At 42.2% G+C, this 18,259-nt stretch overlaps 2 protein-coding genes across 2 annotated transcripts in view; both read left to right on the top strand.

Annotated features, from left to right (window-relative positions):
* copa (COPI coat complex subunit alpha) overlaps positions 1-18,259 on the top strand; it is a 198,761-nt gene that overhangs the window by 70,897 nt on the left and 109,605 nt on the right. The window lies entirely within an intron of this gene.
* On the top strand, positions 5,469-16,704 carry LOC306973036 (vang-like protein 2). The gene is made up of 7 exons (XM_079569835.1): positions 5,469-5,733; positions 8,194-8,311; positions 10,447-11,054; positions 12,081-12,214; positions 12,297-12,432; positions 13,578-13,821; positions 15,989-16,704. Exons 1-7 carry the CDS (start codon positions 5,663-5,665, stop codon positions 16,247-16,249), a joined length of 1,572 nt encoding a protein of 523 aa, XP_079425961.1. The 5' UTR covers positions 5,469-5,662; the 3' UTR covers positions 16,250-16,704.

The following is an 18,259-nucleotide window of genomic DNA, read 5'->3' as shown; positions in this document are numbered from 1 at the left end:
GAACCTTTGCACATTTTGTCATGTTTACAACCCTAAACATAAAGATTTTATTTTGATTTTTTTACTGAACGTTCACACACAAGTAACCGACAACTGAAGTGTGAAGTGAAAGCAAAATGATTCTGAAATGGTTCTATCGACACAAAAAATAAAATAAATAAATAGAAATAAATACAGAAATAAATAAATAGAGAAATAAATAAATAAATGCATAAATAAATAAATAAGGAAATGCAGAAATAAATAAATAAGGAAATGCAGAAATAAATATATAAATAAATACAAAAATAAAGAAATAAAGAAATAAATATATAAATATTATTTCTATATTTATTTCTATATTTATTTATTAAATAAATATATAAATACAGAAATACATGCACTTATTCTCATAATCGCATGCATTTCTTTGCAAATTTTATCTTTTTAAAATGTATTTATGTATTTATTTCTCTATATATTTATTGTTTTGGCAAACATGGCCCTCCATAAAGGTCAGTTTTATTCCCAAAAAATATTCTATCGACACAAAAAATAATATACAGTATATTATAACCAGGTGGTTGATTTTGCACATTAAAGCCAAACTAAAATAACCTGTTTATCTTAACAAATCCTTTTCGTATGACCCTGAAGTTTAGACTGTATGTGATTTGTCTATTAGTTTAGCAGATCATGATTAAGTTCAAGAGTTCAAAACACTACATCCCACTGCATGATGTCATCAGGTGGTAATCCAGGAAGTGCTCAACTTGTAAGACCAAACATTATTTGTGTTTTTTAATGCTGTATCAACGCCAAAAAACAATATATCTAAAGTCACAAACCCACTATATACTGTATCTAATAAGAAAATATAATAAAATCCATTTTATTGACATTAACAGTCTTAATTTGACCAAAAAACCCTGACTACACCTTCACCTAAGTCACTCCAATCATTTCTACTTCATAATTGCCTTCACTGCGCAGACTTTCGACGCTTGTAGCTATAGTTTAAGCTCTCGATCCTCCACACAGCCCCGAGGAGCAGAAATGCCAGTCTCTGTGTCATATTTGAGCCATTAGCGTTGCTTCAGGATGATGCATCGCTCTGTGGTTGTTAGTCAGAGTGAGGTTCTCAAAAGCCTTTCCCTCCGACATCATCTGCAGAGGCTTAATGCAAACCTCCTCGTGCCAACCACAGGCTTCAAGCAACGTTATCGAACAAACTTTGCTTCCATTACCTTGATTTACGTCTTTCAGCGCTGAGTAAATGGAGCCGTGGATAAGTTTATGGTGGATTTTATGTCACAAGACCATCGAGTTTACAAAGTGATTTCACAGCCAACTTGAGACAAAGAGATGTTTTGTTGCTGCTCCGCTCTTGTGTTATGCAGAAATCAACATCTGCTATGTAGTTTAGTGCAATACAGTAAAAAACTCAAAATCTACTGTTCAAATTATTATGCAACTCAGGGTTTCAGTACATTTTAAAGCTTGTAATTAATTTGCAGCACTAGGAGGTCATACTTACTGAAATAAAAAGCTATTTCAATCATAAACACTTAACGGGTGAAGTTATATTTTACCATAGGATCTTCTTTGAGCAGCTTTAAAATTCTTAAATCCATTAAACTTGTGAGTTTTTGGACAGTTTCTGCTTGGATTTGTTTGCAGGATGTTAGAATCGCCTCCCAGAGCTGCTGTTTGGATGAAAACTGCCTCCCACCCTCATAGCTGTTTTTTCTTGTTGAGGCTCCAAAGGTTCTCAATAGGGTTGAAGTCAGGGGAGGAGGGGGTCCACATCATGAGTTTCTCTCCTTTTATGCCCATAGCAGCCAGTGATGCAGAGGTTTTCTTTACAGCAGGACATGGTGCGTTGTCATGCATGAAGAGGATTTTGTTCGGGAAAGCACGGCTCTTCGTTCTGTACCATAGAAGACAGTGGTCAGTCAGAAACTCCACATATTTTTCAAAGGTCATTTTCACACCTTCAGGGAGCCTAAAAGGGCCTAATGGGGCCGACCAGCTCTCTCCCCATGACTCTGGCCCAAAACATGACTCCGCCACCTCCTTACTGACGTCACAGCCTTGTTAGGACATTGTGGCCATTCACCAACTACTCCATTGATCTGACCATCCAGGGTTACACGGCCTCATCAGTGAACAAGACTGTTTGAAAATGAGTCCTCATGTATTTCTGAGCCCGTTGCAGCCGCTTCTGTTCATCAGCGTCAATTAACAGTTTAGGGGAGGCCGGATAGAAGGTTTATGCACAACTGCAGCCTCTGGAGGGTCCTACACCCTGATGTTCGGGAGACTCCAGAGGCACCAGCAGCTTCAAATACCTGTTTGCTGCTTTGTAGCAGCTGTTCTCTTAATCTGATGTATTGTGCCTTTATCTGCACAAACCCGTGTGTGTCTGAATCCACCACAAATCTCTTAACAGAACGATGATTAAGCTTAATCTTTCGTGAGATATCGAAGGTTTTCATTCCTAGTCCAAGGCATTCAACTATTTCACACTTTTCATCAGCAGAGAGATCCTTTTTCTTTCCCATATTGCTTAAAAATGTTGGTCTGCTTTATAATGGGAAAAGTCCTTTTTCAGTAGTTTTTCTCATAACTGGGCTTAACCTGAAAACTAATCATCAAAGGTGTCTGAGATTGATGTCAGTGATTCAAAGAGCCCTGAGACACAAAACCCATGTCCATATCCATGAGTTTCATTGAAAAAAGTTGTATTTTTTTTTTTTACCTTTTTGACACTGAAATACAATTTGCGTAATACTTTGGAACACAGTGTATTTTATTCTATTGAGTGGTATGTTACGTAGTGTGTAAAGTAGTAAGGCGACTCAGTGACTCCCTGACCTGCCAGTTCCTAACCCAGGTCTCCGGTCCCGCCTCTGATCGTTTGTGTTTTTTTCCGCGGATGACGTCGCTCATTGAGCCCCGGTCGTCCCTCTGCGTTTCAGCCCGAGTTCAGTGAAAGGCCCCGGGCTCCTCCCCTCTCTTTATCGCCTCAGCAGCGTCTGACAGTAACACATCCGTCACAGCCGCCTCGCCGCTCTGATCCCACGCTGAAGGCGGCGCATCCCATTGGACGCTGCCCCCCGTTTCCCCGGAGACGGCAGCGGCGCGGAGGGGGGAACGTGAGACGGGACGGGAGCAGACGAGAGGCCAAACAAGTTTAGAGAAAACACAGTAATCCAATATGGCCGCCATTATCTCGGGGGCTGGGGGAGGAGGGGGAGATGATGAGGCCTGGCACAGAGGGGAAGTCGATGTGCGAGGAGAAGAGAGGCGCAACGCATCGCTAAAATCTCCTCATCGCCATCTTTAAACCGCGGTGTGAGTCTCTAAAGTGGCACAGACGCCTCTTTGTGTAATCTAGAAGTCTGTAAGAGCTTGATATTGATTCAGATGCAAAGAACTGTGTTGTGTCTAAGCAGGGCTGGACCGGCCATCGGGAGATTCGGGAGTTTTCCCGATGGGCCGACGTACTTTTGGGCCGGTTGGGCCAGTAAGATCGAGATAATGGCCCGTAATACTTTTCGCCGGCCCACAACTATCTGGAAGAGCCTTCAGAATCTCTATCATTACTTGGATGCAATTACACAACTCCTGCACTAGAGGGATGTGACGCATTTTATACCCCTCTAGTGGCGCTTTCTTGAGTCATGGTTCCCAGATAATCTCGTATAATGAGCAATGGGCCTCTGGGACATAACACTCATGCCCCTCACATTGCATCCCTCCAGGACCAACAGAACCTCAGACCTCTATTTTTTTTAATACATTTTAGACAAATGTTTGCAAAGAAGTGCATGCTGGAACCTCTTGAACCTCGTTGTCAGTGCAGTTTGTAAATCTTGTAGTTTCCATTGAAAGGATTTACAATGTTTGGCCTTTTTGGGACTTCTATTCTCACTCCACACTTCTCTAACTCCGTGGTGAGTTTTACCATTTCAACTTCAATCTACAGTGGGATCATTTGGTTGGTTTTGAGAAGTTTATTTGTGTTGCAGTCGCGAGAGGAACTTCATTAACGGAACGCACATTTTAAGATTGTTAAGTAATTTTACAAAAGTTTCATCAAATTGTAAATGACAAGATTAAAGAGTTGAGTCTCTGAGGTGTTAGCTTGAATTCGGCAGAAACAACAGCAACTATTGTCCTCGATTTGTAGCTTATACTGTTTTAGTTCAAGCCAAGGGCTTATTGTTTTGCTCATCACCTCGACTATAGAATATGACTGCTTTTTTTTTTTAGAGGGCCGGTCTTAACCCAAAAGTCCCGGGCCGATTTGTTATGCCAGTCCAGCCCTGTGTCTAAGCCTGTCATGATACATTGAAGTAGCTTGCGATGCGATACAGCGATACATCAAAAATAACGACGAAAAGGAGGATAAAAATGCAACAAAATTGTGAGGAAAACGCAAAAAAGTGACAAACAGGGATGAAAATCTGGCAAAAATTGGACACAACAAAAAAAGCGATGGAAAAAAAATAGTCAAAAAGTGACAATAACGTGAGGAAAAAGATCTGTTTAATGAGTTTTGCTGATCTTAGCTTTATAGTGAGGCGTTACACTGGCCTGTAGGCTGTGACCTTGTTGATTTGGGTAAAGCTGAACTGAAGGGGTTAAGAGATTAACATTAGCTTAAAACAGTATAAAAGGGTGGGGACAAAAAACGTGGAATAGTTGTATTAGCTGGATTGGATTCGAATGTGCTGACGGACACAGGGAAACTTCAGGTTGTGTTTCATCGATAGAAACAAATTTGAACCTCTTCACCCCCACCTGAACCGAGCACATTTTATCCAGTTTGGCTTTACCCAAATCTAAAAAGCTTCTTGGAAAAAGTGTCACAATAGCAACGGAAATGAGACGGAAACAAGGATGAAAACGCAACAACAGAGCAACGAAAAAAGCACTGAAAAAGTGACAAAAACAGTATCACTTTTTAGGTTCGTTTTGCCAGACACTAAGGTTAAAAAGTCTGGCAAAACGAACCTAAAAAGTGATACTAGAACACAAGTAGACACAATGAACGTTACGAAGTGAAAATACGACAAAACGGCCAAAAAAGAGCGACAGAAAAGCCACAAAGAAGTGAGGGAAAAAGTGAGGAAAAAGCCACAAAAGAGCAACAAAAAAGCGATAAAAATGTGACAAAAATGCGAAAAAGAAAAAAATCCATTTTGATGTAGGTCTTAGCTTTTGAATGAATGAGGCGTCACTGAGATTTGGGTAAAGCTGAGCTGGAAAAAATGCCCTCAGTGAAGGCAGTTTTTCACTTTTGTGTTTGCTTGAGTTTTGTGAATTATTTCCATGTGTGTGAAGGCCAGAGAGTTTGAGTGCTCTGGATAATCTTAAACACTTCAAATCCTACTTCTTATGTTTCTTTCCTCGTTGTCTTTTCCAGATTGGAGCTCTCCTCTTCTTGTCCTCTTCTCGTCCTCTCCTGACCCCCTCCTGACCCCCTCCACATCTCCCCACCCTCTACGCTCCAGCCTCCAAGATAGATTCCCTGCGGAGCAAAGTGGACTTGCTCACGCTGCCGCTCGCTCGGTCTCTCTCCTCGACCCTCTCGGAGCGGAAGGTGCAGGCGGCGGGACAGGGGGGGAACCTCCGGGGGGGCACAGGGGCGGCCCGCTCCAAACCCACCCTCATCATGGACAACGAGTCGCAGTACTCGGGATATTCCCACAAGTCCTCGCACTCAAGGAGCTCACGGAAGCACAGGTGAGAGGACGGGAGGGCAGGACATGGCTTTTCTCCTCTCATCCAAAAGGCTTCCTCAGATCAAGCGTTTATTTCGGGTTCTTTCTCTTTGTCAAGTGGCCTGATTTCTCCGGCTGACGTGGCTTTTAGAGCTTTATACCTTGTTACAAAGTGGTTCACTGAGCAAAATCAAACCTGGGGCTGTGCTTCGAGGCTTTCACGCATCTTTGAGTAATCTTTTGACCTTCTTCAGTGTCTGTTGTTTGCAGCGCCACAGTAGCTCTGAATAAGCTCCTGCTTATCCAGGAAATGCTTTTCTCTCTAGGGTTTGGGCGACGTCCCCATAATTGGCAGTTGACGATGTTTACAGTGAATGATATCGACCATCTCTCATTACGTATATTTTTTTAAAGACAGCTACAAACAGGTGAAAAATGTGCATTCATTCTGTTATTCAACAAAAGCAATACTAAGCAACTTGTTAACCTTAAAGGAATAGGCCACCGTTTTTACATACTAAAATATGTTCTTAGCTCACTTTAGTCGAGTTAATATATCCCCGTCTGGTCTATGTCCGCGCGCTCTGTCAGGCAAACGGAGCACATACGCAGCCTCTCCCACATGTCACATAGCTCCGAAAAAGCTCACGATAGAAGCTACCAAGCTCTTCCACGTGTTCCCTATTTAAATAAAGTTACGTGAAGTGTTTTCATGCGAAGTATATTTACACAGAAATGTAGCGTGTCGATTTTATAAGCAAATAAAAAGGGGGACTATATTGTGAGGCGTAATGATACGAGGAGTAAAACGTCCGCGCAGTAACTCCTAAAGGTTATTGACGGAAGTGAGCGGGGGGAAGTCTTTAGGAGTTACTGCACGGACGTTTTGCTCCTCGTATCATTACGCCTCACAATATAGTCCCCCTTTTTATTTGCTTATAAAATCGACATGCTACATTTCTGTGTAAATATACTTCACATGAAAACACTTCACGTAACTTTATTTAAATAGGGAACACGTGGAAGAGCTTGGTAGCTTCTATCGTGAGCTTTTTTGGAGCTATATGACATGTGTGAGAGGCTGCGTATGTGCTCCGTTTGCGTGACAGAGCGCACGGACAAAGACCAGACGGGGATATATTAACACGTCTAAAGTGAGGTAAGAACATATCTTAGTATGTAAAAACGGTGGCCTATTCCTTTAATAAATCCTTTCCGCCGTCCCTGTGGGGGTAATACAAGTGTATATGGGATGATTGGAAGGTCTTTCATCTCCCCCTGGCCCCAATGCACACTAATAGAATCACGAAGAAGAAGCTAACATGCTAACGGGCAAAGCTAACTGTGGGCTAGCGCCACTTGAACAGTATTTACAGCCAAGTTTGAATGAAATAAATGATCTCCATTGTGTACCGTATTTTCCGGACTATAAGTCACACTAGCATCATTAAAATGTGTAATAAAGAAAAAAACAACAGGCTGAATAGGCGTACGGTTTGCTAACGTGACACATTAAACAGCGAACTAAATAGGTGATATGTTAACGTCACATAAACAGTTCAGGTAACTAAAGCATAAAGAACATACCACTGCACCGTTGACAAACCTCTCACAACAGCACGTTTTTCAAGCTCTCATTTGCGAACCTGTTCCTCTAGCTGTGGCTCTAGCTTTTAGCCTGTGATTAGCTTGTTTTATTTCCTTCTGAGAGGAACCTCAGCTTCTCACTCACTCCAAACTTTCTTTCTGCTGCTCGATTAGCCTGCAGTGCCCTCTAGTGGCATGGGAAAATATATATTGGAATTTAAGAAAAGGAAAAAAAAATCACATTAGTCGCTCCGGAGTATAAGACAAACTTGCCTTAACTTCCCTGCCAAACTTTGAAAAAAAGTGCGACTTATTGTCCGGAAAATATGGTCATTGGATGTACAATATCCCTCTCACCCTTTATTTATTGGTTTATTTGGTAGGGACAGTGCATGTTAATGAACATAACAGCTGCACAGCAAAGGGGAGCGAGGGTGGTAGTGGTGGTGGGAGGGGCTTAGGGGGAAGGCGTGAAAACCAGGAAGTGAAACTACTGGATATTTTGTTTCAGCTTTTAGTTCAACACTGCATTTTCTAATGTCACGATAATTACTATAATTACTATATCCACTTATAGTCCAATATATTACAGAAAAAAACTACATTTTTTAGGCTCAATAATTATCGTCAGGACTTTTATTCACATTTTTTATTCCAACTCATGTGCTATAAAGGAAATACGTACTTTTAGAAGAAGGTAACTCCCATTATTTGAGTTGAGTTTCAGTGGCATCGGGTGGTCTTCAATATTATCGTTTATCACAATATTTTCCTGCCTTTATTGTGACAGGCCTACGAATCAACAAAGGGTAATGATAAAGGGATCGTGATAAAGATGATTTGGGGATTTTTACCAAATGTGTAACTTCCTTATTTGTCTCTGTGTCTCGCTCAGGGATCGCAGGGACCGTCACCGCTCCAAAAGCCGCGACGGGAGCAGCCGAGGAGACAAGTCCGTGACCATCCACACTCCAGGAGAACCTCTGCTGGACGAGTCCACGCGGGAGGAGCGGGTCAGGAGCCGTTTCATGATCTCCATTCAAACCATTGTGTTCACTGTAAACAGAGGCTCATAAATGTCAACGTCGCTGGAACCTAAATGTTTATGTTCAGAGAAGTCAAGGACACAGACGGAGCTCACCCAGGAATGTGCTGCCGTCTCCACAAACTCCGCTTTGTTTTCTGGGAACTTGACCTCAGCGCTTTATTTTGACGGCTCACAGGGAATAAAGATTAAAAAAAAAAAAAGCAGACGCGCTAATAAACCACATTTTATTCACCTCTTAACCCCCACCTTAACCGACTGCATTTTCACCAGTTCAGCTTTAAACCAAATCGAAAATTTTACAGCCAGTGTAATGCCTCATTTGAAAGCTAAGACCTACAAAACTAATCTCTCTGCGTTTTTGTCACTTTTTTGTAACTTTTTTGTTGCATTTTTGTCACTTTTTCATCACATTCTTGTAGATTTTTTTTTCTTCTTATTCGTCACATTTTTATCACTTTTTTCAAATTTCTCTCACTTTTTCGTCAAATGTTTCTCACTTTTTGTCACATTTTTCTCACATTTTTTTCACATTTTCTCACTTTTTCGTTACATTTTTGTCACATTTTTGTCACATTTTTGTCACATTTTTGTCACATTTTTGTCACTTTTTCATCACATTTTTGTCACTTTTTGTTAACCTGGCTAACACCAGGCTGCTGTGTGCGCTCGAATTATTTCGAACTGCACAACAGCCTGGGGACCATGGCCCAAATTTTCCGGTGGATTTGGGAACCAATCACAGAGCGAGGAAGGACGGCAAGACGATGACGCACTATTCATATACGGAAGCTTGTAGTTTATTTACGGATAAAAAAAAAAAGAAGTTTATTTACGGATCCAACATGACAGCAGCAGACACGATGGTATTTTTCGATCAAGCTTTAGACCTTGTTCTAAATAGTTTATCTCAAAAGTTTACAGCGGGTACGTCATACGTCATCTCATACGATGATACGATTGGCCATGGCTACGTGCAGACGCATGATAGACTTTTTTTTTTTTTTCGTATCGCCCAATAAACGAGTATGGACGATCGTAAACCACACCTCTCCTACGAGAAAATGAATTGGTGTCCCCAGACTAAATATCACTTGTGATTTTAGTCTGGTGTTAGCCAGGCTAACTTTTTGTCACATTTTTGTCACTTTTTTGTCACTTTTTTGTCACTTTTTCGTTACATTTTTGTCACTTTTTCGTCAAATGTTTCTCACTTTTTTGTCACATTTTTGTCACTTTTTCATCACATTTTTTTCACTTTTTCATCACATTTTTGTCACTTTTTTGTCACATTTTTCTCACTTTTTTGTTACATTTTTGTCACTTTTTGTCACTTTTTTCACTTTTTTGTCACTTTTCGTCACATTTTTTCACATTTTTGTCACATTTTTGTCACATTTTTGTCACTTTTTGTCACATTTTTGTCACTTTTTCATCAAATGTTTCTCACTTTTTTGTCACTTTTTTGTCACTTTTTTGTTACATTTTTCTCACTTTTTCGTTACATTTTTGTCACTTTTTGTCACTTTTTGTCACTTTTTTCACATTTTTGTCACTTTTCGACAAATTTTTTCACTTTTTTGTCACTTTTTCATCACATTTTTGTCACGTTTTTCTCACATTTTTCTCACATTTTTGTCACTTTTTCATCACTTTTTTTTCATCACATTTTTGTCACTTTTTTGTCACATTTTTGTCACTTTTTCATCACATTTTTGTCACTTTTTTGGCACTTTTTTGTCACATTTTTGTCACTTTTTTCGTCACATTTTTTTCACTTTTTCATCACATTTTTCTCACTTTTTTGGCACTTTTTTTTGTCGCTCCTTTGTTTATGTTTTCATCCTTGTTTTCATATCATTTTTGTTGCTATTTTGACACTTTTTTCAAGAGGCTTTCAGATTTGGGTAAAGCCAAACTAGAGAAAATGTGCTCAGTTCAGGCGGGGGTCAACAGGTTAAACACTGCAAGATGAAAAAAAAAAAAAAAAACTTGTATAAAAAAAAAAAAATACAAATCTTTATCTTTAGACCAAGTATTCATTCAGTAAGAAGTTTGTGATTCTCTGCTCTGATGTTCATCTTTCCTTCCTTCGTCTTCCAGGACGATAACTGGGGCGAGACCACCACCGTCGTGACCGGGACGTCCGAACACAGCATCTCCAATGAAGACCTCACTCGCGTCACCAAAGACCTGGAGGAGACCACGCCGCTCGAGTGCAAGCGCTTCCTGGGGCCCGCTCTGGCCGGACTCCTCAGCTTCTTCGCGCTGCTCACCCCGCTGGCCTTCCTCATCCTCCCGCAGGTCCTGTGGCGGGACAGACTGGACCCCTGCGGGACGCCGTGCGAGGGCCTGTACGTCTCCCTCGCGTTCAAGCTGCTGGTTTTGCTCATCTCCTCCTGGGCGCTGTTCCTCCGGCCGCCGCGAGCCACTCTGCCGAGGTTCTTCGTTTTCCGTTGCCTCCTCATGGTGCTGGTGTTCCTCTTCGTGGCGTCTTACTGGCTGTTCTACGGAGTGAGGGTTTTGGAGCCCAAGGAGAGGGACTACAGGGGGATCGTGGAGTACGCCGCCTCCCTGGTCGACGCCCTGCTGTTCATCCAGTACCTGGCCCTGGTCCTGCTGGAGATCAGGCACCTGCAGCCCGCCTTCTGTATCAAAGTGGTGAGGAGCAGCGACGGAGCCAGCAAGTTCTACAACGTGGGGCATCTCAGGTCAGTCTTTTATTCGGGCAATGCTAAAGTGGAGAACATCTAAGTTCATTAAAATCCGCCTCGAGCGATTCATCACGGACACAGCTCTGCCAAACTCAGAGCAGCTTCAAACTTCGGAAAACTCCAGGGACAGCTTGCAATATTTAATTGATTTTTAATTTATTTGATCAGGGACATTAGCAACATTAGTCTAAAATGAAGAGATGTCATTTGCCAGGTTATAGCAAAAATGCAAATTTCTACTCGCAGTCCCTGAACCGGTTGATGTTATACCTGCAAAGGTTCATCAGATTTATACAGAATAATAATACATAGACGCATTACTTCATCATGAAAACACTCACCGTTTACATCAAGGGTCGGCAAGTTTGCGTCGTGGAGGACGATTTTCATCATTCCCAAAACACCCAAGGGCCGAACCTCAACATTGTAGCCTAAATTAAAGAACTATTTTCTGCAAATGCCAATGTTTTACATCAGTGGTTCCCAAGTGGCAGGGCTTTGGGAGCCACTATTACCCTCAGATGACAAGCCGAGGACCCAAATAAAAATGTAGTCATACATCGAATAAAATGAAAGACACAGTTAGTGTTTACATACATTTCAGATGGAAAATATTGAATAAATGTTCCCTACAGACTTGTGACCCACTTTTGGGTCCCTCACCAGTGAAATAATCACTGTTTAACATTATATATGACCAAGTGGGATGTTCCGACAGAATATTTTTAAAATATTACACTATTTCTCTTTTAGGTATGTGATCTCTTATTTGCATAATGATATTTCTCAAAATCATCTTGGGGGCCAGAGGTTCTGTGGTGGAGGGCTGGATTTGGCCCCCGGGCCTGACGTTGCCTACCCCTGGTTTACACTGTTCATATCACGATCATTCAGTACTTGTCAGGGTTGGGGTTAGTGAAAAATCACTAATAGTGAATAGTCAAAGTGCTGTAGTATTTGCTGTGGAAAATACTTTTCAAAGTAGAAAGTACAAATCTTTTCCTGTTTCCTCCTGTGCCTCAGTATCCAGAGAGCGGCCGTGTGGGTGTTGGACAGATACTACAGCGACTTCCCCATCTATAACCCCGCCTCCCACAACCTGCCCAAGTCCATCCTCAACAAGAAGATGACCGGCTTCAAAGTTTACTCCATCGATGGTAAGACATTCTCTGTCATAATGGTTTTAATTCACTTTGAACGGCCACTTCTAAAGCTTAATATTTGTTTTGTGTTGTACAGAAAACTCCACAAACAACTCGACCGGTCAGTCCAGAGCTATGATCGCTGCGGCCGCTCGGAGGAGAGACAACTCCCACAACGAGTTCTACTACGAAGAGGCGGAGGTGGAGAGGAGGATCCGCAAACGCAAGGCCAGGTCAGACAGAGCGGCTCCACTACAGTGGTCTACGAGGTCTTTCTGTGTAGGGTTTGCATGTTCTCCCTGTGTCTGCTTGGGTTTCCTCCGGTTTCCTCTACCACTAAAAACATGTGCAATAGGTGAACACTTAAGCCAGGTGATTCTGACCATCAGCCTGGCTCCACATCATGGAGACGGGGCACTGCCGTCGACCACCGCTCCTTATGCGTTGCCTCCGCAGCTTGTACACGCCTACACTCTTCAAAATTAACATATTTGAAAGTACTTGGACGCTTTTTTCCTGAAGCTTTTAGATTTGAGTAAAGCCAAACTGGAGAAAGTGTGCTCGGTTCAAAGTGAGGGTTAAGAGGTTAAAGGTTTTTGTTCATTGTACATAAGATGCCTCTATTTATAATTACCGGTGTAACAGGCCAAATTAACCCCCGCCCATATTAAACCCGGGTATACTTTGGCCTAGGCCAAACTATACCCGGGGGTATAAAATAGCCTAGGCTAGATTATACCCCCCTGGGCCAGAATATACCCCTCTTGCTTTTCACAATCTGAACAGATGTTTATTTGCTCTATTTTGGTACACACACACACACACACACACACACACACACACACACACACACACACGAAGGCAAAGTGTCTTGCCCAAGGACACAACAACAGCCTGTACCTGCAGGAGCATGGATTTGAACTGCCAACCTTCCGGTTAAAGGACAACCCACTCTATCGCCCTAAGATACTGTTTTAAATGGGGGTATATTCTGGCCTGGGGGGCTATTTTATACATGGGGTATGAAATGGCCGAGGCCCCTTTAACCCCGGGTGTAGTCCAGATGGAGACTCCAGACTATTTGAGCTGATGTAACAAGTGAATTTCTCTATTGTGAGGTCAATAATCTTAATTCATCTTAAAATGTTTAAATGTGTTGCTCCATTTGCAGTCTATGTGTACTTCTCCAATGCATGTAATGCTGAGCTTTCTTTTGTATGAAAAACTTGCATTACGTTGCAAAAAGTTGCATTTTGTTCAGGCATAAGGTCAAATATTATCAGAAAAACTATGATTTTCCCAAAACCCCTGAGTTGATGTTTGAACGCAGCCATAACTTTATACATAATCTGTTTTGCTTGACTTCCTTTCTGCTCAGGCTGGTGGTGGCCGTGGAGGAGGCGTTCACTCACATCCGGCGTCTGCAGGAGGACGAGGCGTCGTCGTCTCCCAAACACCCGCGGGAGGTCATGGACCCTCGGGAGGCGGCCCAGGCCATCTTCGCCCCCATGGCCCGCGCTCTGCAGAAGTACCTCCGCACCACCCGGCAGCAGGGCTTTCACAGCATGGAGAGCATCCTCACACACCTGCAGTTCTGCATAACGCACAACATGACGCCAAAGGTGAGGCGCTCGGGTTATGACCGACCTGGAGGAGCTGGGGGAAAACCAAAGAGATCAGATGTTACTTCAAAATGTTCTGGGTGCCTTAAATGGGAAAAAATACTACAAAAAACTAGGGAATTGCATTTGCAGAAATATCACTTTCTTTCCAAAAGGTGGCGCCAAACACTCACATAGAAATGAGTGAAGCAGTGGAACACAATGTAGTAAACAATATTCCCTTAACCTCTTAACTCCCACCTGAACGGATCCCATTTTCTCCAGTTTGGCTTTACCCTAATCAAAAGCTTCTTGAGACAAAAGCACAAAATAGCCACAAAAATGAGAAGAAAACAAGGATGTAAATGCAACAAAAAGGTGACAAAAATTCAACAAAAATTCAACAAAAATGTGACAAAAATTCAACAAAAGAGTGACGAAAATGGAAAGAAAAAACATACAAAAGGTGACACAACACAGCAACAACACGAGGAAAAAGATCAGTATTGTGGGTCTTAGCTTTCAAATGAGGTGTTACACAGGCCTATATAATAGCCAAAGAGGACAGAAGGCATTTGGTTTAGGCGGGTGGTAAGAGGTTAAATATATGACATAAATAGTGAACAAACTAAGGAATTTTGTTTGGTGCAAATGTTCATCATGAAACATTTAATATAAAACTTTGCAGAGATAAATAATACACTTTAAAACTGTGAAAATATAAGGTCATGTACGGGCCGTAGCCTCCTGCCTGAGGGGAGGGAGGGAATAATCCGTGTCCAGGGTGAGAAGGGTCAGGTGTGATCCAACCCACACGCCTCCGGGTCCTGGAGGTGTCCCGGTCCTTGACAGATGAGAGCCTACAGCCAATAAGCTTCTCAGCAGCACGAAATACTCTGTTCCACAGCGAGGGCGGTGTTAGGATATCTTCATTATGAGGCTTGTATTCTATACTTCATGTCATGAAAGAAACTTTATTTAGGCACATCATCAAAATCATCACATATGTGCAGAAAATAAACTCCGTTATTTGTATTTGTTTGCAATACATGTTAATTATCCATTATTTTTTCTGTTTCTCCTGGAATATGAAGAACCGTATATTTCGGCCTATTAAGACACAGATGCACCTGCCAGGGGAAATAGTTTACATTAAAGGGATATTTCAGGATTTTTGACATAGGGCCTCATTTCCTAGTTATCCAGAGTGTTGCTGATTTCTGGAGATATTTTTTTTGTAGTTCAAGCAGTTCTTATATTTGAAGAGTTTCGTGGCGCTAGGCTAGTGCAAGGCTAGCGCATTTCTACGGTATCCGACCCGCTCCACAGTGCACCTGAGGCAAATCACTTATAACACCAGACTAACCATATAAATGTCTGTGTCGATAGAGTAATTTTAACCATTTTGCATTTAAAATACCAAAAATTCCAAAAATTATTCTATCCTCACCCCCCCTAGTTCCGTTGTCTGTGATACCGTTCCTCAGCCAAGAGCAGTGTTGATTAGAAGTTAAAGAGGGGGTATTATGCTTTTTTCAGTCACATAGCACCAGTCTATATCACACTACAATGATGACGAAACCTTCTGTTGGTCTGTAAATGCAGTAAATTAAAATAACTGCCTTGTATAAAATTGCTCTCTCAAAATGGCTGTAGTGAATGTCTTGAAATAGGCCTCTGTCTCTTTAAGAACCTCTGATCCTTTCAGACACGCCCCCTCCACACGCTGTCTGTGGCATCAGTGGGGAGGGGGCTCTGCTGAGGAGCAGTGGTTGGTTACTCGGCTGGTGACGAAAGCTCGGAGGCGTCTCCAGGAGGTGGGGGCGTTCCTAAGAGGACTCAGGCAAACCTATCCCTAAAATGGCCGCCATCAGAGTTTTTACAGATTACTCAAAAATACGTGAATGTGCCAAGGCAACACTTCAGGCATGTTTTTAATGAGGGAGTGACATAATAACATGATGTAAAGCTTGAAAAAGTCGATTTTGCATAATACCCCCCCCCTATAATACCCTACACATTTACATATCACATTATTGTGTGTGCATAACTCTAATGAGAAAAAAGAAAGTCATAGACATGAACAGCAGACGCCTCTTTCCATCCTTTGAGTTGTGATTGTTCGTTGTGGGTCTGTCATTGTTTGTGCTGCTCCACATCTCACTTCTTCTCTGCACGTTTTCCTCAGGCCTTCCTGGAGCGGTACCTGGCCTCGGGCCCCACGCTGCAGTACCAGCAGCAGAGCGACAGGGGGCGCCAGTGGACTCTGGTGAGCGAGGAGCCCGTCACCGCGGCGCTGCGGCAGGGCCTGGTGTTCGCCCTGCGCCGCCTGGACTTCTCGCTGGTCGTCACGGTGACGCCGCTGCCCTTCCTGCGTCTGGGCGAGGAGTTCATCGACCCGAAATCGCACAAGTTCGTCATGAGGCTCCAGTCGGAGACCTCGGTTTAAAGATGGCGGCTTTGAGGAAGAAGCAGGAAGCGATCGAAGTTGTTCACTGCCAAACGTCTACGGGGGTTAAAATGGCTGCCGTTCAGAATGATAATCTTGAATATAAATATGCAAATCAAGATTAATATTGTGGATTTATGTCATTTTTTTCTTCTGTTTTTCGATGCATGATCACTTCACAAGCAGCTTCTACCAAAAGACTGGAAACTCTCTCAGACATCGGAGAAAAATGTCCAGAAAGTCCCTTTAAAAGAAGCAGGAAGTACCTTTTGTGATACTGGGCCTATGCAAGTTCCCTTCCTTTCAAGACTTGAAATTCAAAATGGATGCCTTCACATCATCGACTTATAATGTTAATATTTGTTTTGTACTTTTTATGGAAATGTGCTACAAAAGTCTAACAATGAGCAAGGAGGCAAAGTCAACTCATCCACTCTATTTTCTTAAACTAAGATTTCACGACTAAAGACAAACTTATTACGAGCTGTGGATTCAGAATGGACACATCCTCTTTGTCTTTCTAAAGGGGAACTTTTGAAACCTTTGCCACTGGATGACCTCACTGCGCCGAACTGACACAACTTCGCTCTGACCGCAAGACGACCACTTCTGTTCAGACGCTACGTAGCAAAGCAAATGCTTTAATTCAGTGACTAATTTCAGTGCGTTATTTTGTTTTTAATGCTGGGACTTTATGCTCAAAATGTAGCATGGAAATAACACGGCCTTCTTTAGCTTTTCTATGGCAAAATGTCTTTAAATGCATTTCTTGGTTAAAGCTGGTTTTCTTATGAATATAGTTTCAATCAAAAAGAAGATTGTATTTCTCTGGATAATGCCAACTTATTTTGATACGTGTTTTGATGAGCTGTGTAGATTGTAAACATGGAGGCTGGTCGTACATTCACAGCTCTTTTAAAAGTACTGATGAGTAGGGCTGGATACTGTTAAATTTTGCCTAGAACCAGAAAACCGAACAATACAGTTAATTTATTATTGCCTATGGGCTTGACCTTGTGTTTCCAAACGCAGACTAAAGCGTAGACGCGCTGACGAGAGGCGCACTGTGAGATCTTCCAGCTCCAAACCTAGAGCATTAAAGGGATATTTCAGTATTTTTGACATAGAGCCTCATTTCCTAGTTATCCAGAGTGTTGCTGATTTCTGGAGATATTAAGATTTATTTTTTTTGTAATTTTAACCATTTTGCATTGAAAATACCTTATATTTGAGCATCATCAGCTTCGTGGTTGTATAAGCTACGTTGTGGCGGAGTGATCTGCTAGAAAATAGTCCCTCAAAATGCGATCATTCATGTGATGCAAGGTCAGTTATATTCCAAAAACTATTCTATGGACACAGACATTTATATGGTTAGTCTGGTGTTGTAAGTGATTTGCCTCAGGTTCTCTGTGGAGCGGGTCAGACTGTTTCTAATGCAGGCTAGCTGATACCATAGAAATGCGCTAGCCTTGCACTAGCCTAGCGCCACGAAACTCTTCAAATATAAGATATAATGCATGAATTACAAAAAAAATATCTCCAGGTACCAGCAACACTCTGGATAACAAGGAAATGAAGCCCTATGTCAAAAATCCTGAAATATCCCTTTAAGTGGGCTGTATGTGGGCTGGACGGACACTCATGGTCAATGGTGATGTTATATAGAACAACCTTTTTCCTCCAACCAGACTCTTTCTGCAGCCGGGAAGACGTGAGGACAAGGGAGACGGGTTGTGGGGATTGAGCGATCGTCTTTCAGGCGTGTGCAGATCCGCACCACAGCGGGACCGGCCCGTACATCTCTTTCTCTCAGGACACTGGACACGGACAGTGTTTAACTCACAGTGGAATAAGTTTTTAGTTTGACCTAATTGATGAAGACGGCAATCCGGGTATTTATGATGTATCCCCTAGTTACGACGTCCGCCATATTGCCATCGTGGAAGCTGTTCCATTAATTCCTATGGGCGTCTGTGCAGCAAACTCACAAAACCGGTGTTTATAGGC

The sequence above is a fragment of the Gobius niger genome, assembly GCF_951799975.1.
Source record: "Gobius niger genome assembly, chromosome: 13".
Lineage (NCBI taxonomy): Eukaryota > Metazoa > Chordata > Actinopteri > Gobiiformes > Gobiidae > Gobius > Gobius niger.
This window is presented reverse-complemented; position numbering and strand designations above follow the sequence as displayed.